General features: G+C 41.1%; 1 protein-coding gene across 1 annotated transcript in view; it reads right to left on the bottom strand.

Annotated features, from left to right (window-relative positions):
* Nucleotides 1-16,466, bottom strand: part of SAMHD1 (SAM and HD domain containing deoxynucleoside triphosphate triphosphohydrolase 1) — a 47,326-nt gene extending 30,860 nt beyond the window's left edge. The window contains exons 1-5 of the mRNA XM_024559638.3: nt 16,152-16,466; nt 11,898-11,964; nt 8,917-8,989; nt 2,688-2,848; nt 676-791 (exon numbers count right to left, since the gene is read on the bottom strand). Coding sequence (XP_024415406.1) covers nt 676-791; nt 2,688-2,848; nt 8,917-8,989; nt 11,898-11,964; nt 16,152-16,359 — 625 coding nt within the window. The 5' untranslated portion in view covers nt 16,360-16,466. The remainder of the gene's footprint in view (nt 1-675; nt 792-2,687; nt 2,849-8,916; nt 8,990-11,897; nt 11,965-16,151) is intronic.
* Nucleotides 16,467-22,848: the final 6,382 nt, after the last annotated feature.

The following is a 22,848-nucleotide window of genomic DNA, read 5'->3' as shown; positions in this document are numbered from 1 at the left end:
TCATCTGAGGGGGCATTAGTCCTACAAGCTGAAGAGAATGCCCTAGGCCTTGAAGCACCGGACTATTGAAGCACAGACCCTTCCCCTTTCCTTCCCTGAGGGCACACACAGACTCTCCAGGTTGTCCAACAAGTAGGACTTAACCTGTGATAAAAGAATACTGTCTCTTTTCTCTTTCCCAGTCAAAGGAAAAGGGTAATATTCTTTTACTGTGATTTCAGTGGCCCAATACCTCAGATGGGTGAGGGAAGAGAAGTTTAAATCTGTTGCTTAGCTGCTAGAGCAGATTACGTAGTCTAGGTATGAAAAAATGGACCTGACAAATAACTGAAGGTAAAATGGCAATTTTCTTCAACAAGGATAAAAAACACAACAACAACTAAGTTCACATCCTCCTAAACAGAGCAGTCAGAAAACCTCACTGTGAGAAAGTCCTTTCACGTAATTTGGAGCAATGATGTTTAACATAGGAAATTCACTGAAAAGCAACAACAAAAAAACAGTGATGCTGTAGTCTTATGGATTATTCTAGGAAGACATAATGGCACATTTATATTATTGGTAATTGAAAAATTAAAATACAACTTTCATATTTCTCTTAGTCAGACTTTTTAATTCCAAAGAGTGGTAACGTTGCGGTTTCTCATAGGGGCCTTGGCTCTTTGTGCCACTTACCGAGATCGTGACACAGCCCAGCAATCTGAACGCAGAGCACATCCCGTTCATTTATCTGCAGCTCTGGTTGTTTTTCTCTCAGTACTCGAACCAGGCATCCGGCTAGGTACCCTACACTGCAGAGCAAACAAAAGAAAAAGTCACTCTTTGGTTTCCAAGATATGAGCGATACTTCCGGGTCCTCAAGAACTTTAATGTTTCTCAAATGTTGTAATGTATCTCTAGGGCAACTTAACTGCATAATGTGTTTTGGAACTTGGCAGAAACACACAGAATCCCCAAGAGCTGGACTTCTTGGCTCAGCATCATTAATCATTAGGTAAATGCAAAATCAAAACCATAATGAGATACCATGTCATACCCATTAGGATGGCTATTGCTCAAAAACAAAATAAAACACAGAAGAACCAAAAATAATTCATAAGTGTGCCTGGATGTGGGGAAATTGGAACCCTTGTACACTGCTAATGGAAATGTGTAATGGTGTAGCCACTTGGGAACATGGTATGGTGGTTCCTCAAAAAATTAAAACTAGAATTACCATCTTATTCAGCAATTATGATTCTGGGTATGCACCCCAAACAACTGAAAACAGGGTCTTTAAGCTATATTTGCACACACGTGTTCATAGCAGCACTATTTACAATAGCCAAAGACGTAGAAACAACTCAGGGTCCACCGACAAAGCGATAGACAAAACGTGATATATACATACATTCGAATAGTAACCTTAAAAATAACAATCTTTTTTTAAAAAGATTTTATTTATTTATTTTTAGTGAAAAGGGAAGGGAAGGAGCAAGAAAGGGCAAGAGACATCAACGTCCCAACCGGGGACCTTTTCCGCAACCCAGGCCTGTGCCTTGATTGGGAATCAAACCAGCGACCCTTTGGTTCGCAGGCCAGCACTCATCCACTGAGCCACACCAGCCAGGGCAGAAAATTCTGACATATGCTCCAACAGGGAGGAACCTTGAGGAAACTATACACAGTGAAATAGCCAATTAGGAAAAGGGGCTGGGGATCGGGGGAAATGGGGAATTGTTAATTGATGGTTATGGAGTTTTAGTTTTGCAAGATGAAAAAGTTCTGGAGTTTGGTTGCACAAAAATGTGGACATATTTAACACTTAAAAATGGTTAAGAGGGTAAATTTCATATTCTGTGCATTTACCACAATTTAAAAAAATTAGCAGGACTTCTGTTTTGTAATGTTTACAACATAGATTAAAGATAAAGCGCCTAACAAATGTTAAATGCACTCCTAGCACTTCCCTCTGAAAGTAATTTCTGAATGAATACAGTAACTTTGAGGATAGAGACAATTGCTATCTAGTTGGTTTGGTAGGGCCTAGGAAGTTTTCAATAAATACTTGTTGATGAATGAATGAACACTTGAGTAGATACATGTGTTCTGGATAATTAAAAAATGCTTCAAAATGAACAAACAGAAAAACAAAGTAGTACTGTTAGTACCTCGTGAATACCTGGAAATCTGTCCAGGTCTTCCCTACTTTCGTCCTCCTGGCTCTACATTTTTGTAATGGAAAAGCGGACCAAAGTCTCAACTTAGCTGTACGTAATGAAAGTGCCACTTCTCTGAGCTGGTGAAGGCTTTTCTGATTTACACATTTCTTGGTTTCAAAAGACAATCTGTACATGACTAAATAGGGACTACAGGAAAATTAAACAATCAAATTTACAAAGTTAATTATACCAGTAACCAACCCTATTAGCTTTTAAATAATATTTAAACACACATATTTCAATCAAGTGACCTCTCAACAGATGCTTTCATTATCTGTCCAGGAAGGATCTAGGGGGGCTTATAAGAACATTTAAAATAAATATAATACTGCAAGGTAAATAAAACTCTCATTTTTTTATCAACAAAATAAGGATATTATTATCATTTGATAAAACTATTCTCTAAAAGATAAGATGAGACAATTATTTCATGAGGCAGAGAAGGTACTTCATAACTTTATGTCCCCCCCTCGATCCTCTTCTTACCCTAGACTGTGCTCAAATCGATTGTGTGAAGCTCCTGGAAAAACATAGTAAGTGCCTCCCAACTGTTTAATATATCGAAGCCGCTGAAATTGAGGTGTATCGACGATCTTCACAAGGAGAGGGTGAAGTTCAAAATGGCCATGGATAGGATCGTTGATAACCTAGAAAATTACGTTTAAACTAATATAAGTAACAACACACAGCTTATTATGCAGCCATGTCTACTTACAGGGCAAAGTCAAATTGTTTCATTGCTCTTGAGACTAATACAAAGGGAAATGACAAGACATTAATAGCATTACCTTATTTTGATATCACTACCAGACAGCTCAAGTATATTGGATCTGAGTATATTTTACTTTTTCCTAATGGATTCTAGTAACAAAAAGATAAGGATTTTAATCTTTTTATTATTATTTATCCTCACTCAAGGAGATGTTTTCACTGCCTTTTTTTTTTTTTTTTTGAGAGAGAGAGGATGGGAAAGAGAGAAACATCTAAGTAAGAGAGAAACATCAATTGGTTGCCCCTCTTATGTGAACTGACCAGGGATCCTACACCCTGGACTGGGGATCGAACCTGCAACCCAGGTATGTACCCTGACTGGGAATCAAACCTGCAACCTTTTGGTTAAGGGCTGATGCTCCAACCAGCTGAGCCACACTGGCCAAGGCTTTGTACTTTATTTAATTAGCCTCTAATGTTAGTCTTGTATTCAAGTTAAACATACTCATCTAACACACTCACTCAGATCGCATAAGCCATATTACTACTGGCACTGTGTCTAAACTTTTTCCTGAATGTATCTGTATAGTATCCTTTAGTGACAAATGTATCCATCACTAAAGAAGGAAGGAGGGAAGGGAGGGAGGGAAGGAGGGAAGGAAGGAAGAAAAGAGAGGGAAGGAGAAAAGAAAGAAACCCTCTGACCACATAGATATGAAATCACATGCAGCCACATAAAAATTTTATAGTACTTGTAATGTCACTCAGAAATACTTATATTTAGTAAAGATAAACTTCACAATTATGTATTACTCTAAGTTTAAACAAGAGCTTTAAATATGGGTGAAGATTTAATGCCTCTCTGTGTTTCTTTAAAGATACATCTTTCTGAACTGTCATTTCACTGCCTTTTAAAGCGAAGGCTACAGAATAAAAAAGGAGCCTGATAAATGATCTAATTCATGATTTTCAAACTGCTTCAAATTGAAGTTGCTTAAAAATGTATGGAAGTCTCGCCCCAGCCAGTGTGGCTTAGTTGGCTGGGCATGGTCGCTAGCTCGATTCCAGCCAGGGTTCATGCCTGGGTTGCAGGTTTGGTCCCAGGTTGGGGTGCTTACGGACAGCAACCGATTGATGATGTTTCTCTCCTTCCCTTCCCCCCTCTAAAAAAATAAAATAATTTTTTTTGAAGTATGGAATTCCGGGAGGCAAAAGACCTTGTTTGTCTTGTTTACTGCTATGTTCTCAGAACCCATCACACTGTGTGCCTGACTGCTGCTGAACTCCACTGCAAAGTAATATATGTGAACACGCTTTATAGTCTATGACCACACATAGGAATATATAAAATATGAATTATAGATGCTCCGTGTTGTAAAGAAGCTTAAAGGGGTTATCTGGTCCAACATTTGAATGTGTTGGTGATGAATTTAAACATAGGTCAATTCAAGTTGGCACCAACAGCCTGAGTCAAGTAATGACTAGAATTTACAACCTTGTTCAACAATATGTATGTACATTAATAAAGATTAGATTTATGGTTGATGATTGGTGAGTATGAATTTTTTCACCCTCCTTTATAAAACCACTTTATAATTATTATAAAGATATAAATTTTAGTCACCTCTAATAATAGGCCAAGAATGATGTTAACGTATCTCGGAGTAGAAGGACCCATGAGGGTTATGATTCAGCCCTGTGAATGTCCTAACAGACAAGAGCGAGTTCCAAAATCTTTAAGTACATGAAAATCATAAGGAGCGGGTCATTGAATAACATCGTTATGATCGACATCATTTCCTTATCATGTTGATTAAAAAATAAATAAAGTAAAAAGATTTCTGGCCAGGGCCACTGTCTGTGTAGAGTTTGTATGGTCTCCCCATGTCTGCATGAGTTTTCTCCGGGTGCTCCAGCTTCCTCCCACGCCCCAGAGGTGCGCGTGCGAGCTTCACCGGCATGTCTGCACGTCTGAATGAGTGTGGACATGCCTGTGAGTGTACCCGTGATGGAGGGCACGCTGTCCAGGGCTGGTTCCCATCCTGTGCCCTGAGACACCAGGACACTCGCAATCCTGACTTAAGGTAAGTATGTTGGAAAATCATTCTCTTACTTGTTTTTATTAATCTTTCTTAAATATATGTATAGCTCACGTTTATTTCAATGTTTAACATTAGAAGTTTTTTGGGTCCTTATTTAGAAGTTTGGTGATGTTTTTGTGCTATTTTCATTTTCAGAAATATGCTGTATGAACTTAACTCCTATTCATATCAATTAGCCTTTGGTGAAACTGGTTTCATTATATGTCATTTTGCTTGAAGTGCAGTGTCCAAGAAACTATTGACGACTTACTATACCAGTCTATTATTTCCCTCTTATACAAGATCAATATAACCACCACAACACGTACGAGAAACAACCAATGAATGCACAAATAAGTGGAACAACAAATCAATGTTTCTCTCTCTCTCTCCGCTTCTCTACCTTCTTCTCTCTAAAAAAAATCAATAAAAAACCCACATTTATTTCACCCTATGTATGCTAAAACAAAATAAATTTAAGCAACTTTATGAAAAAATAATATCATAGTTAATATCATAACATACACATGCTCTTTTCATGCCAAAATGCATTCTGAGCACTTTGTCATTTTTTAATAAATCTTAATAATTATCATTTTAATGGCTCTATTTCATTGAAGAACCAACATTTTTAAAAAGATTTTCTTTATTTATTTTTAGACATAGCGGAAAGGAGGGAGAAAAGGAGGGAGAGAAACATCAGTGTGTGGTTGCCTCTCATGTGCCCCCTACCGGGGACCTGGCCCACAACCCAGGCATGTGCCCTGACTGGGAATTGAACCAGCGACCCTTTGGTTCAGAGGCTGGCACTTAATCCACTGAGCCCACCAGCCAGAGTGAAGAACCAACATTTTTAGACTATTCCACTAATGTTGGGCAATGACTTGTTGGAAATTTTAGTTACATTATCTCATATGCCCTTCAACTCTTAATTTGTATGTGATATTAAAGTGTTTTGATCATTATTCACAATCTGTTATTTTGTTCTCCCAGTATTATCTAATAGAAACTGCTCCTTTATGTAGTTACAGTCTACTTGCTTGTCACTTTAAAGGCTACATGATATTCTACTGTGGTATTAGTGACACAAAATGAAACAGTCCCATTGTCTGCCACTGTCTATTAAGTCTTCTGTATGTGCCAAGCACTGGGGATAAGAGACGGGAAAGGCATCATTCCTGCCCTCCTGGAAAGATAATAGAATCTTTGACCAGAGTGGGAGTGGAGGGGCAGGGGCTGAAAGAATGGGAAGAAAGAAACAAAAGCAGTAGTGGTCAGTTCTCCCCAGAAGAAAGGGGAGAGGCAACCATCAGAGAAAGATTCAGGGTGGTGATTCTATAACAATGTGTAATAGGTAAGAGAAAATACTTAAAGCAGGAATTTCAAGATTCATTAATACATTTGACAAATTTTTAGCACCCATTACATCAAACACTGTATTTCCTCATCACCGTTATATGATTCCTAGCTTCAGAGGTCAACTGAACTAAATTTATCGTGAAGAAAACGGGGTCAAGAAAAAAGGTTGTGATCTTGGGTTAGGCAACTGTTTCTTAGACACGACACCAAAAGAAGAGGGGAAAGGAAACTCAGATAAACTGGACTTCATCAAAACTAAACACTCCTCTGCTCCAGAGAATGCTGCTAAGCGAGTAAAAAAGACAATCCGCAGAATGGGAAAAGCCTGCATATCATATATATGATCAGGGACTTGTATCCAGAATATATCAAGAACTCATAGTTTAAATTAGACTGTAGTGATGACTGGGCAACCTTGTGAACCTTCTGAAAAACACTGACTTGTATACTTTAGGTGAGTGAATTGTAAGCTATGTAAATTATATATTACTGTAACTGTTTTTAAAAAAGAATAAAAGGTGGATACCAGATTAGGGTAGAAATCAATTCTTTCCTTTTATTAAAGGCATCAGTCTTTAAATTTTTTTTTAAATTTATTGATTTTAGAGAGAGAGAAGAATTGGGGGGAAAGAGAGAGAGGGAAACATCAATTTGTTGTTCCACTTACTTATGCACTCATTGATATTCACAGGTTGATTCCTGTCCGTGCCCTGACTGGAGATCAAACCCGCAACCTTGGCGTATTGGGATGATGCTCTAACCAACCGAGCCACCCAGCCAGGGCTAGGGTAGGCATCAATTCTTTGTTCAACCACACTGGGAACGAAGCTAAGATCGTGTAAGGTATCAATTTTATTACTATACAATGACTCACTGACTCAAGTAGTTAGCTGCTTTAAAATCTATTTTTGACAACTGTAATTTACAATTAAGAAGTGACATTAAGCACTTTTCTTTGTTTTTGATTAAATTTTTTTTAAAAAAGAGAATGAAAGTGGGCAAATGAAACCATTGACTGTCTTGAATATCACTTCAAAACTATCAGTGTTGCAAATTCTAAATGTGCGACTGTCATTTCAGTGATCACCTGAGATGACCTTCCCTGCGAAGAAAACTCGCTCGTGTCCTACTGGAGAGAGCGCCCTATGCTGCTGCTGCTGAGGCAGAATTCTGGACAGGACAGAATTGGGGACAGCAACTCTCTTCCCACTGCGGGGCGGAATATTTAGGCATCATCTGTGACAGGTAATGGGCCTATTTCTTCTTCATGAAAAGAATGAAGTATTTTAATATTCGGTAAGTTTTTCAGAAAGGGCTAGGATCTGATTATTCTTCACAGAAAGCATTTGCTGTGAGAACCACAACCTTGTCCACAAAAATAAAATATGGGACTAAACCAAACTCATTTCTTAAATATTGTCAAACATAATTTTTAAAGGAAAATCAACAGGCTAACTTGGAAAAGTAAACCGAAATGTAGATTCTGATTGGGACCTGAGATGACTCCAATACTGCACATGAAATACAGAAAACGCTTCTGAGGAAAAACGCAAATAACGATCGTGCAAAACGGGAATGAGACTCTACTCCTTCTGGGTCTGAAACTAAGTATGTTTAACCTATATGTCGAAAGGCTGAATGATAATAATTGCCTGTCACCAATTATTCAAGAAACATTTCTTTAATTATGGCATTAGAATCACCCTAAGGAGCTCGTGAAAAAATGAACATTCCTAGGCTCTACTCTAAATGCTCAGACGCAGAGTTTCCGGGAAAGGGGCTGTGGGCTTGTTCAAATCATCCTTGGGACACTAAGTCGGAAAAACAAGGCTTTCGATATCTGGAAGGGGCTGGGGGATGAGAAATAAACAATTACTGATAGATTAAATTTTAGGAATATACCCACCATTTGAACATTTAATATTTGACAAGACCAATTTACCAAAACTGACAAGAAAACTTAACAGAACTTCAAAATTTATTTTATGGCTGAGGGTGGTAATGTGGGCTATTTATGTTGATGTGGATGGTTCTCAAATATATGTTCCATGAAAGTTTAGAAGGTCACGTGCTGTGAAATATGATTTATGTAAAATTTTAAAAATATATAAAACAATACATTGTTTATGGCTATATACAAATATGTAGTTAAAGTACACAATATTCATAAAAAAGGTCAAACACCAAATCAGGATGGTGATTACTTCTGAGGAAGAAAAGAGGGAAATAGAATCCAAGAGGGGTACAAAGGAGGTCTTCCATGGATTTTAATACTTTATTCTAAAAATAATAAATTTGAAGAAAAACTGGGAAAAACGTTAAGATTTTCAGGCTGGGTAGTGGTCTAATTATGCTTTTCTGTGTTCTTAAAATATTTTCATTCTCTTTAATTTAGATATTCTGTGCTTATTTTGGAAAATGCAGAAAATTTAGAGAAGTCAAAATCCATTATTCCCGATGAAAAGCAGGTTCCTTCCATTCTCTTAAAAATAAATTCTAGATAAGTGAGTGAGTTATCTCACTTTATATTCCAAACCCATGAATATAAGCCGGATTCCTCTTACCTTCACGGCACCAACATAAGGCTGACCCAGACGTCGAATACAATTAAGCAGCTTCATTCTTTCGGACAAGGAACTAAAATTGTAACAGGATAAGCAAATCTATCATTATTTGCATAATAATAATTGATAGAATATATAATAGTATATAATCAACTCTAGATTATTTATACTAATCGAAAGAGAAGTAAGATGAGAAGGAACAATTAATAATTCAAATTTACTCCTCCCAGAGACTCCTTCCTTTGCTTCCGAGACATGAAACTCTCCCTCTCGGCTTCTGCCCTTGACGCCCTTCTCTCTTGGTAAACTCACACCTCAACATCTCCTACCTCTTTACTGAATGCTCAGTTTATACTTATTTTAATGTAACATATACCCTCGTAATCCTGAATTTCCATGACTCATGTAAGTGAAAACTCAAGATCGCACTCTTTTAGGTAGAGCACAGTGACAATGAAAAAGTTCTTTCGAATCACACAGAACTGGCCCACAGCTGCATGTGGCATCTATAAGTAGCCATGGACAAGTCACTTAACGGTGTTTGGGACATTGATGTTCTCATGTGTAGCACAGAGATAATACCATCTACCTCCCAGGGATGGACAGAGATTAAACTGTGTTCAGCACTGGGGTTACAGGAAAGACTCGGTCCCTGCCCTTAAGAACTGTAGGAGAATTTTAACTATGATTACAGGTGCCTCAGAAATTATTACTGATTATGAACTCAATATTTACCCCATCAGCTGATCCCACTATGGTCTTCAAAGGCAGCTCTGTCCAGGAACTTTGACATGATGGAAAAGTCTAATCTGCCTGTTCCAACACAGTAGCCACCAGCCATAAGTGGCTACTGAGAACCTGAAACATGGCTACTGTAACTGAGGAATTGACATTTTAATTTAATTTAGGTTAAACATGTAGCTAGTGGCTGCTTCATAGGAAAACACAGCTCTGCGGAATCCTGCAGAACCCACTTCAGGATTCTCAGGCGGGCACAGATGTGTGCCCTAGAGTGTTCCCTTTGGAATTTGGTTTATTTTGTTCACTCATGTGTCCCAAGTTCCTGGAAGAGTGCCTAACACTTAGTAAGCCCTCCATAAATATTTATTGAATAAATCAATAATATTTGGGTCCACAAAGTATATGATTCCCTTTAAAAGAAAGACTCCATTAGAACAAATTCCACTCAATTAAAATAGTAAGCAACTATGATTCATAAAAAACAGGTTCTAAGAGGTACCTCGGGTGGGGGGCAAAGGAGGCTGAAAGGTGATTACGAAAGAGGCAAGACGAGGTCCCTGAAGATTCTGATGCAAAGGTTATTTATTAGTCAGTTAAAAGTGATCTCTTTTTTCACAGCCTACTTCCATTATCAGTTATTGAGCAATAGTACATAAAGCAATTCGATATCATCCTTTGTTTTGATCCTTTAATGTTACCACAAACAACTCTTAGCTAAGTGGAATTCCAAAGGAAAAGATCATGTTTCACCACTGATGTCAATTCTCTCAAAGAAGCAATATCTCCATTTTAAGGAATATTTAAATATTGTATCCTCAATTGAAGTCTTGAAAGTGGACCCACACTAATCTAGACCTAAGAACCTCCAACCATACATAAGGATCTCTACATATATGTGTATAATTATTCAGGGCTTATCATGTGCTCATCACTTGACATACATTGTCTCATTATTATTATCCACATTACAAGTGCAGAAACTGAAGGTTAAATAACTCGTCCCATCTAAAAAGTGTCAAATTACTTTGTGTCTAAATCTAATGGTAGGGATATATTCCAGTCTTAAGAAAGCTTTAAGAAGACCTAGAAATATGACCAAGATAGTGTTCTAGCCTCGAGTTTTCTTGCCAACATTTTTTTTTTAATTTTGAAAGGACATTTATTAAAGCCGAGGACAGTGAAACAAGGAAGGGCTTAGGATAGAAGAAACATCAGGAGCCCTGGCTGGGTAGCTCAGTTGGTTAGAGCATCATCCCCATATGCCAAGGTTGTGGGGTCCATCCCCGGTCCGGGCACATACAAGAATCATCCCCAATGAGTGCATAAATAAGTGGAACAACAAAGCAATGCTCGCTCTCTTTCTCTATTCCTCTGTCTCTAAAATCAAAAAATTTAAAAAAAAAAAAGAAAGAAAAAGTCACTTAAGCCACTTAGGCGAGCCTTTGGCTCTCTCTCATAGGAAAGAAGTGAGCCAAGGCAGGGCTGCTGTTGGCTTACTGGAAAGTCAGAGAAAAGGGGGCCTTGTAGACAGGTTTGGGGGTTAGCCCAGGAGAAGCTGCCACTGCTCATTGTTCTCCTGCTTGTAAATCTCCTGGAGACCCTCATAGTTTAGGAGAAAAAAGTGAAGATGCACTTATGGGAAGGAAGAAAGGCGTGGGTATGCTCCCCAGAGGGAAAGTGCCTCTTGCAAAACACCTTTTGCTCCCCTCAGTTCACATATATTCTGATGTGCATAATTCAATTATCCTGAACTTGAGAGAAAAACGTTGGTTACTACCAGCTTCATGAAGGCTTGTCAGCAAAATTAAAAAAAAAATAGTAATCATTATGCCCTGGCTGGTGTGGCTCAGTGGATTGAGCATCAGCCTGTGAACCAAAGGGTCGCGGGTTTGATTCCCAGTCAGGGCACATGCCTGGGTTGTGGGGCAGGCCAAATCCCCAATAGGGGGCATCCGAGAGACAACCACACACTGATGTTTCTCTCCCTCTCCCCTTCCCCTCTCTGAAAATAAATAAAATCTTTTTTTTTAAAAGGAATCATTAGTAATATTAAACACAGAATTTATACAGCAAATGTAACAGAAAAACCTGTGTTAACCATCAGGCAGTGAATTGTTTTAAAACACTTCCTAGAACTAAAATGTGGACAGTTAATAGCAGCAATTTTGGGCTTTGTCACTCAAAGGTGAATAAAAAGGTCCCAAGTATGGTTGGCTACAAGTGAATTTTATCATTCTTACCTCATTCCAAAATTTTCAAGGTCAGACCCAGTAAGACGCAACAGTTTTGAACCTGTGATTTCATTTTCTATGAAAGAGAAAGGAGAAAAGAGATGAATGACTTTGGCATTTACAACATATGCTTTTCAATTTCTTTCCATTGGAGCCCCCAGAATTTACTTAGATCAACATTTGTTGAGTGTACCCACTCCAGGCAATGGACTGTGTTAATACCATACCACTATTCTGATTTGCCACTGGGAAGGTCTTAATGTTCATTAGAAAACTATACCAAGAGGCTTTTATGATAAATCACGTGAAACTTTTAAAATTACTTAAGTAAATCATTTGTAAGGAAGTCCAGCTGCAAAACTGGACTTCCAAATAGTCAAGGTTTGGGGTTGGGTAGGGAAAGTCCATTGTTCTTAGAATAGTCAGGTCAAACACACTGCCTGAGGTGTGGCCAAAGGCATGATGTAGTTCCAAAACCTCCAAGTAAAGCGTGTAGTATTCTGCGATTTGAAAGACACATATGGGTTTTATATTTCTTTCTCTTTCTATATTATTTATTCTAGTCCGTCCTGACCTCAGGTTCTAGAACTCTGGACTATTTTCAAACAAACAAAAATCTTTCTAAAGATAATGAGAGTCCTTTAGATACAGAGAACAAACTGATGGTTACGAAAGGGGAGGTGGGGGATGGGTGAAAAAAATTTCTTTTACGTGAAGGTCTATTTTCCACGGCTACATTTTTTTAAAAAGAAGTCATAAGTGGAAATGAAGACGTAATTTCCATAATGAAAAAAAACCCAGTTAAATGAAAATGACATTGTTTGTATTTTTCTATCATGAAAAAGTTATTCAATGTAAAAAATCCAAACAATAGAAAAATATAAAGTATAAAATGTCAAAACTTACACAAATTCTCCCAATTACCACTGTTAACATGTTGGGCCATTCAAGACATTTATCTATGCAAGTATGTAATTTTACACAAATAAAATTATGTTGTTTATAATCTATGTTATCCCACCTTACTGACACTTTCATCAACTTTATCGGATTACCCATTTCTCCTATTATCAATCGTCAAATATTTTTCAAACTAAATTTAAAATTCTGTATTTTAAAAATTACTGTTGAGACAATGTCTTTTTCTTTTTACTGGCTGGTTGTTGCTTGTCTGTTCCTGTGTTCTCATTTTTCCATTTTTTCCCCCCTTGTTCTTAGTGGACTTTATAACTTTGGGTATGCTCTCTAGTGAGTTTTTTTTTAATTGGTTTGTTTGTTCCCTTATTGCTGAGGGGAATCCAATGTTTTTTTGTTTTTTTTTTTAAATTAATGCCATCCTCCCCCCCGCCCCCCTGGGAATCCAATGGTTTTTGAGAGAGCACTCATTAATGTGTAGCAGGCATGAATTCTGGAGTCTACAGACCTGACCTTAAAGTCCAGCTCTGGGTTGTGGAACTGTGCACCTGAAACCTGTATAATTTTGTTAACCACTGTCACTCCAATACACTCAATAAAAAGGAGGAAAAAATCCAGCTCTGCTTTTTTGCCTAGCTATGTGGCCTCTGGAAAGTTACTCAACATCTTTGGACCTCAAACACATCATCTGTATATTAAATATATATAAAATGGCCTCTAAACTTGAGAGTTCCTGTGAGACTACTCCATAATGAATAAAGGAACCCAGCACCTTGTGCTTAGTTTTGTCATATAAAAACAAATCTAGCCCTGGCTCGTGTAGCTCAGTGTACTGAGCATGGGCTGCAAACCAAAGGGTTGCCAGTTCAATTCCCAGTCAGGGCACACACCTGGGTTGTGTGCCAGGTCCCCAGTAGGGGGTGCTTGTGGGACACCCACACATTGATGTTTCTCTCCTCTTTCCCCCTCCCTTCCCCTCTCTCTAAAAAAATAATAAAATTTTAAAAATAAACAATAACCCCCCAATCTGGACTCAGATAGGGAGAGACTTCATTAGAAAGATGACTGCAGTAGGGAGAACAGTCCAGTCTAAGAAATATATAAACAGCTCAAAATCAAACAGAAAAAGCCCTGACTGGTGTGGCTCAGTGGGTTGCACATTGTTCTACAAACCACAAACGGCAAGGTTTCAGGTAAGGTCTCCAGCTGGGGGCGCATGAGAGGCAACCAACAATGTTTCTGTTTGTCTCCCTCTTGCTCCCTCCCTTCCCCAAATAAAATTTTCAAAAAAAAAAAAAATCAAACAGAAAAAGGTGTTTATTTTTTTTTAAATGTAGACTAAAGGAGGAGCAAGCAGAGATAAGCAGAATCTTTGGAGGGGAAGAGACCCCAGGGGGGTCTGACAGGGCCGTGTCCTGCTGTGGCCAGTTGGTTCCCAGGAGAAGCTGATCAGGGGGCATATTTCACTTTTTTAATGTTTCCTCAGTTTTGGGGGCAAGTACGAGTTCAGGGGCTTGAAGGAGAAAGAGAAGCCTGAGTACAATCTGATCAAGCCAAAGCAGACAGTAATAAAGAGGCAACTGTGAATACTTGATCAGTTACCAATTAAAAGTGAGCAGTGTCTCCTATTAGCATCAGACTGTGGGCTCAAGAGCAAGATGATTTTGAAAATTGATGAATTCATCTACAGAATCCTGCTGAAACTGAGCGCCAACATAGCCAACCACATTTTGGAGACAAAATATATAAGTACTTCATCCCCACTTGTTGCTATTTAAAGAAAAATTCCAACCCCAGCAATGGGATAAAATAAAAGGGGGAAAGGGGAAAAAGAGAGGCACAATTTCTGTACTCATGCAATTTCTTTAAGTCGAACCATTAAGTTCCTTCCATCCTAGTTCCTCGGTCTAGGCAGACAAGACTTGAGGTGATTGCAAGTCTGAGGAATATGCAAATGCCACCGACTTCTACTGAACACCTCAGAGGATGAAGCCCGAAAAATTCAGCTTGACACCCATTGGGGGAACCCGGGCCGGTAGAGTCCACTGAAACTCACAACCTGCCCTGGCTTGCTGTGGCTCCCTGGGCTGGTCCTGCAAAGCGGAGGGTTGCGGGATCGATTCCCCGTGGGGGCACATGCCTGGCTTATGGGTTCAGCCCCCCATTCCCGCCCGTGCGGGAGGCAACCGATTGATGATTCTCTCTCACATCGATGTTTGTCTCCCTCTTTCTCTCTCCCTGCCCCGCTCTCTAAAAAGATAAATAAAATCTTAAAAAAAAAACAAAAAACCCTCGCAACCTGCACACCCCTCCCCCATGTGATGTGGCCAAGCTGTGGGGTGCTGGGAGTTCAGTGGTCTACACCCCAGTGTCCAGATTTAGCAAGTGAAACTGCTTTCGGAGAAGAAAACGCGATCAAGACCAAGCGCTGCAGGTCCAGTCCGTGCACAGACACGCACCGCGCGCTCACTGGGAGGCGGCGGTGGGCGATGGGGATTCGGGGACTAGCCCCACAAGCTCCCTCTCCTTTAGGAATTCCCAAATTGTGGGAGTGGTGGGGTGTGTGTGTGAAGGAAACAGAAACTTAAAATCCAAACTCATTCTAACGTGGCAAGTGTTCAAGGAGCTGAGCTGGCAGAGGGATTTCCCATTTAGGGGAACCTGAAAGACAGCAATCCTCTGACCAAGGTCTGGGGCAAACGTTCTCCTAACTCAGAAACGGATGGAGAACAGATGACAGCCGGTGGAGGGGGGTGAGGGGCTGGAGGGCCTGAGCAAAGAGGAGAAAGTGCTCATGGACTCGGACGACAGGGTGTTGATTCCGGAGCGAAGCGGGTATAAGGAGACTAAACGCTGATGGGAAAATGTAATAAAGATTATCTATTTAAAAGGGGGGGAGGAGAGCCAAGTCTCAGCTGTCCGGCGCTGAGGTGTCAGGTTCCTTTAGAAACCCACCAGAGTTAGACCGACTGCCCAACACCCAAGTTTGCTTCCCTCCTGCGAGACCCCTACCCCTGCCGCTCCGATTTCTCCTCCCACCACCACACGGTTATCACTCCTGGGCGCCGCCCGCCTCTGGTCCGCCCCCTGCGGTGCCTCTCGCGGCGCGTCTCCCTTCCCCGCCTCAGGTCCCCTTCTCAGAGGGGCTCTCCGCCTCCGGTCATCCCTCCCTGGGCGCCCCCCGCCTCAGGTCCGCCCCCTCTGGTGCCTCCCGCGTCAGGTCTCCCCTCGCCGCCTTGGGTCCTCTTTGAGGTCCCCTGCTCACTGCCCCGGGGCGCCCTTTCCCAGGCCTGCTGACCCAGCCTCCGGTCGCCGTCCCTCAGCCCCTCGGCCCTCTAGCCCTGCTACCTCGGAAGCGGGCGAGTAGTACGGGATCGTCGAAACCACAACGCTTTAGGAAGGAGCACACCTGCTCCACAGTCCAGTTCTGATAGTCGGGGTCGAGTTCGGGATCTGGGGAACTCGTCGCCGCTGAGAAAGACATGTTTTGCGGGGTTCTTGGGCTGCCATCGCGTCGGGGCCGCTTGGGGGTCTGCTCACAGTCGGCGCTCTGCATGACTGCACCTAGCTCCCGGCGCAAGGAGCAGCACAGTCAAGAACCGCGGCGTGCAGCTCTCGCGCAGGCGCACTGAAAGCCCCACACGGGGGGCGAGTCCTCTCAGCGTTACCAGCCTACTGGCTTCTGCGCAGGCGTACTGACTGCCCAGCCCTTGGGGAAGGACAGTGCAGCCCCTTCAGACCCGGTCCCTTGCGCAAGCGCAAAGACCATCCAGTGGACCTGTTCTGAGCCCCGCCGTGTACGGGAAACATTGCGGCGAAAAGCAGAACCAAGGGTGGTGTTAATAACGGAGAGGACGAGAAAAGAGTGCGCCCACAACGCATGGAAGTCAGGCCACTGTCTGTAGCAGGAAGGGTACATTCTTCCAAATGAGTACCCCAGGTTTACTGATGTTTCAGATTCCCCAATCTTGAAACCTAACATCAGACTGCCAGAATCTTCTCAGTTAAGAGAAAAATGGGCAAGAAGCTGAACTGGAAGACCCTGAAATGATTTCAAATTTTATGTAAAAGCATCTTCTTGCATTTCACAAACTCTACAGTATTTCTGGCCAGGGAGAGGGCCCTGGGGAAGCCTATCCATGAACCCTTAGCCTATCGTCAGGTTTCCATACAGAAGATGATTGAAACTTATCTCCAAAAGAATCCTCAAGCCCTCTCTTCATCTCAGTCACCTGCCCAGAGGCAAGGAAGTGGCCAATCTGATTACTTAAAATCTATCTTCAAGACTCATCAAGCAAAATGTGGGGACACAAGAGAGGGTGGGCAAAGAGGAAAAGAGGAACTGAGCAATGCACTTGCAGCCGTGAGGAAGAGGAAAGCAGCAGCGAAGCAGTGAGCCCCATCCCCTCTGTGTGTAATCAAACCTGTTCAGGAAACAAAAAATTATCTTTAAGGACTTAGGAGGTCTGGCCAGAAAGTATCCAGCCATGTACTACGACAAATAGAGACATGTATTGAAGAAGATACAAGAAACTGTACATAGGACAATGACACCTCAGTTCCCTTCAAAGTAGGCACCTGGGGACCTCACACAGTTCTCTCTCATCCCCTCAGCCCTCTAGCTGCTGTCAAATTTTCCTGAATTTCATCGAGGGTCTGAGATCTCTTCCCTTTCAGAGGTGATCTTAGTTTTGGGAAAAGGCAGAAGTTGCAGGGTGCCACATCTGGGCCGTAAGGGGGGTGCTGAATGACCTGGGTGATTTGATGTTTTGCCAAAAACTCTGCATGAGACATGATGCATGAGCTGGTGCGCTGTTGTGATGAAGCTGCCAGTCACCAGCTGCCCACAGCCATGGCTTTCTGAATCACTGACATAGTTTCTACAGAGGAATGTTCAAGCTTAATGCAAAATTTGATGCAGATTTGTTGCTCTACTCGCTCAGTCATTTTGAATGTGATGACTACACGGTACACATGCTCAGTCATGGGCACCTACCACCCCTCTGACTAGTACAGTAAAGTCCAGTCCACTCTCTCTCCTTGGCTGCCAGGTTACCTCGATGTTGAGCAAACTGTTCTTGTTCTATTAACAATGGCTGGACTTTTTCCTGACAGACCTTGTATACTACCTGGTGGTAATATCCTGAGAAAATAGCCACTCTGGGGCAATACCCAAACTTCCCTATAAATCCTGCCCTATATGGCTCTGGCTGGATAGCTCAGTCCATCCTGAAATGCCAAAGTGGCAGATTCCACCCCTGGTCATGGCACATACAAGAATCAACCAATGAATGCATAAGTAAGTGGAACAACAAATTAATGTCTGCTTGTCTCTCTCTCTCTCTCTCTTCCTCCCTTTCTTTCTCTCTCAAATCAATAAAAAAAATTTTAATAGAAAAATTTTGGTCCATGCAATTAGCTGGCAAAAGGACTACTACTCCCACTACTAAAGCCAGTACAACTTTATATCAACGCAGCCATTGACCTGTCTGGAGGAGAAAGGGGGTATGAAGCAGATAATCAAGCAGCATGAAATAGTGGGCTAGTGGTGAACAAAACATTCTTAGTAAATGCTTAGAGTTTTCCTGTGTGCCAGGAACTGTTCTAAGGGCTTTACAAATATTTATTCATTTAAGTATCACAATAACCATAGGATGTAAGGAAAAGAGAAATAAGCTAGTAATTTGCCTAAGGTCACATGCCTTGAAAGTGATGAAAAATACCCAGACAATGTAGCCTGGTTGCAAAATGTATGCTCTTAATCACTTACCAACAACTGTTTGTTAATGAGAGTTTTGATATAAAATTATTTTATATTAGTTAACCCAAAATTTTAAGTGGCTTCCTTGTCCTGTAGACCTGTGGGGGAAAGTATGGAGAGGTATACTAGCCCTCCATCTGCACAGAAGGACCACACCCAGAAAAACTCATGAGCCCCAAAGTCTGAGAAAAGACCATACGCTTGCCAAGACTTGTGAAACCGAAACAAGAGGGTAAAATAACAACACACAGCATGCATGCGAAAGACTTGTATTTCAGCTTGGAAAAGGCTGGCTTGAAAACTTGTGTTTATAAGACCAGTGGGGAAATCTGCCCTGACAGCAAGTTCTTCTGGGCAGATGGTGACATAAGCAGGTGATATAAATGTATAATCGCTGGGTTTGCTCAAAATCAGTTGCTTTGAGAACTTTAATTTTCTATTTGTTTTTGTCTGTTAAAGGATGTATGTAATTCAATACCATATTTATTATTTTTCCTCTAATCCCCTACTTTCTAGCAGTCCTATCTCTTGTGCTAGTTGGTTGGTTACTTGTTCAAGGCCCCATGACTGCTAAGTGACAAAATTGAGATTTAAAGCTAACTCTAAAGCTTGGGCACTTTCCAGTTTGCCACTTCATTTAATTCCACTTACAGTCCTGGTGATCCTATTCATCCAATCACTCCACAACCTGGGAACAAGTGCTTGCTAGAACTGGTCCCTGTGGTGGATCATACTGAGAGAAATAAGTGCTTGAGCTCTCCTCATACGTTTGGACTAGAAAAGACTATACATTCAATTAGTTTAAGGCCCTTTACTTGTTGACCTTGAATACTCACAGCAGTACTTTCCTGCTCTTCCCCAGCTACCTTCCCACCCACCCACCCACCCAGATGAGCTAAGCAATTTTATCTCTGGCAGCATTACCCTGTGGTTTTATATTTCTCCACAGCTTCCTCTCCAACCAGCGCTGTTGCGGCTCCGTGATGCTCCTGATCCCTTATTACTTCCTCTTCAACTCTTACTGAACCTAACCTCCTCCAGACATTCTGGTATTCCCCACCTACCTGCCCAAAGCCGAAAGCCAAGCCAAAATTCCTTTTTAAGTAATTCTTAAATTTTTAAAAATTTCATGATTTGGGAGAGACAGAGGGAGAGAGAGAGAAATATTGATCTGTTGTTCCACTTATTTATGCATTCATTGGTTTCTTCTTGTGTGAGCCCTGACTGAGGATGGAACCTGCAACCTTGGCGTATTGGAATGATGCTCTCACCATCTAAGCTATCTAGCCAGAGCCAAAATTCTTTTTTTTTTTAAAGTATTTATTTTCTTGTCTGATAAAAATAGTGCTCAAGAAAAGAAAACTTGGAAAATAAAATGTGTATGTACATAAGTACAGATCCAAATATCATTTCCTGGCATGTGCCTCATAAGTAAGACTATTTTCCTACTCTTAGATATAGAAAGTTATCTCCAGGTCTGGGAATTCTTTGAGGAAAGGAGACCTTGCAAAATGACAATAGTTATGATACTTGAGGACCTACTGTGAGTCATACATTGTGCTTGAACTTTGCTTTATATCCATAATTTCTAATTCTCATAACAATGTCATTAGATAGGTACATATTATACTAGTTGGGCTTATTTGGTTATTAATACATTTATTCATTCAACATATATTAATATTTACCAGGTACTTACTAATTTCTCTGGCACCTGAGACACATCAATGAACAAAAGAAACAAAAATCTCTGCCCTTGGACTTCTGATCAAGATGGCGGTGTAGGTAAACGTGGCTTGTTTCCTCGCAAAACCACACCAAAATTACAACTAAATTATAAAACCACCATCACTCAGAACCATCAGTAATTGAGTTGGATGGAAGTCTGGCAACTATGCAATTAAAGAAACCACATCCCTCCAGACTGGTAGGAGGGGCCGAAGCGTGCAAAGTGCTAGTCCCACACCCAAGTGCGGTGGATAAAAATTTGGGAGGGATACCTCAGGAGGGAGGAGTCCTAGCACCAAACCAGGCCCCCCAGTCCAGGGTTCCAGTGCCAGGAAGATCAGACCCCATAACTTCTGGCTGCAAAAATCAGCGGGGACTCAGTCAGTGGAAGAAACTTCTAGTGTCCAAAGAGGTTCCTCTTAAAGAACCCACACATGGATTCACCTACTCAGACTCACTCCCTCTGAGCTCAAGAATCAGAGTAGCAGCTTGAAAGGCACCAACAGCATACAGGGAGGAAGTGAAGGGTCTGGCATCAAGGCGTGAGCTGGGGGACAGCTTTTCCTAAACAGAAAGGTGGGCAGAGGCCATTATCCCTTTTCTGAATCTGATCCCCTCTGAGTCACAGAGCCAGCAGGTGGGGGCCATATCTGAGACTATTTCAACCTGGCTAACACTATTTGTCCTGACCTGGAGATCCCCTGAGACTGAGTCCTGCCCAAATTATGGGCCCACCCAAGCTGTTACCAGAGACTTTTCCATATGAATGGCTGATCTTGGATCATGCTTCACAATTTCCTAAGTCCTCTCAAACAATCAACAGCAGACCTCAGTGAGCCCCCAGACCCCATACCTCTTGCTAAGTGGCCCCAGGCACAGAACTAACAGCAGCCAGCCTGGATTCACAGCTTGGCTTTGCCTTGGAATCTCTAAGCCCAGAACAAGTAGCAGCCATCTAAGATTACTTTGCAGCCCAGGCAGGGTGGCCCCAGGCAAAACACAGGTAGGGGCTGACCTTGGCCTGCACCACATGGGAAACCCCAGAGCCTGTGTTCCCAATGGGCAGTTACAGGCCACACTGGAGCACCACCATCCTGCCCCTACACAGCTGATCCTCCATGGAGGGCAGAGGTTGGGGCCGGCAGTCACAGCCAGTCCTTGCACCTGATTGGCCCGGGTAAATTCCTCCCATTGAACTGCCAACAGTAATCAAAGATCAACTATAAGAGAGTATACTCAGCCCACATGAAGGATGCACCTCAAGTACCCAGCTTGGGTGATAGGGGAGGCAGTGCCACTGGACCCTACAGGACACCTACTATGTTAGGCCACACTCCCAAGACAGGGAGTCATAGCAGTTCTACCTAATAAATAGAAACATTCATGGGGAGGCTGCCAAAATGAGGAGAAAAAGAAACATGGCCCAAATGAAAGAACAGATCAAAACTCCAGAAAAGAACTAAACACAGTGGAGATAAGCAATCTATCAGATGCAGAGTTCAAAACACTGGTTAGAAGGATGCTCAAGGAATTTAGTCAGGACCTCAGCAGCATAAAAAAGATCCAGTCAGAAATGTAGGATACACTAATTGAAATAAAAAAAACAATTTACAGGGAAACAACAGTAGAGTAGGTGAAGCTGAGAATCAAATCAATGATTTGGAACATAAGGAGGCAAAAAACAAGCTATCAGAACAATATGAAGACAAAAGAATCCAAAAAAATGAGGATAGGGTAAGCAACTTATGGATTTTGCTTGCAACTTCAAATGTTTCAACATTAGCATCATAAGGGTGTCAGAAGGAAAAGGAAAAAAGCAAGAAATTGGAAATCTATTTGAAAAAATAATACAAGAAAATTTCCCTAATTTGGTGAAGGAAATAGACATAGAAGTCCAGGAAGCACAGAGTCCCAAGCAAGATGGATGCAAAGAGGTCCGCTCCAAGACACATCATAATTAAAATGTCAGAGATTGAAGACAAAGAGAGAATCTTAAAAGCAGCAAGATTAAAAGCAGTTAGTTATAGGTCCCATAAGAATTCCAGTTGATTTCTCAACAGAAACTTTGCAGGCCAGAAGGCATTGGCACCAAGTATTCGAAGTGATGAAAAGCAATGACCTACAAACAAGATTACACTACCCAGCAAGACTATCATTTAGAATCAAAGAGCAGATAAAGAGCTCCCCAGACAAGAAGAAGCTGAAAGAGTTCATCACCACCAAACCAGTATTAAAATAGAATGTTAAAGGAACTTCTTTAATAAAAAGAAGAAAAAAATAATATAAAAATATGAGTAATAAAATGGCAATAACTACATACTTATCAATAATTACTTTAAATGTAAACAGATTAAATAAATATTACTCAGCCATTTAAAAGAATGATATTTTGCCATTTGCAACAACATGGATAGATTTAGAGGGTATTATCCTAAGTGAAATAAGTCAGACAGAGAAAGACAAATACTATACAATTTCACTTATATGTGGGATGCAAAAAAAAAAAAAAAACCCGAAAAGCAAACTCATAGATACAGAGAACATTTGGATGGTTGC

The sequence above is a fragment of the Desmodus rotundus genome, chromosome 6, assembly GCF_022682495.2.
Source record: "Desmodus rotundus isolate HL8 chromosome 6, HLdesRot8A.1, whole genome shotgun sequence".
NCBI lineage: Eukaryota > Metazoa > Chordata > Mammalia > Chiroptera > Phyllostomidae > Desmodus > Desmodus rotundus.
This window is presented reverse-complemented; position numbering and strand designations above follow the sequence as displayed.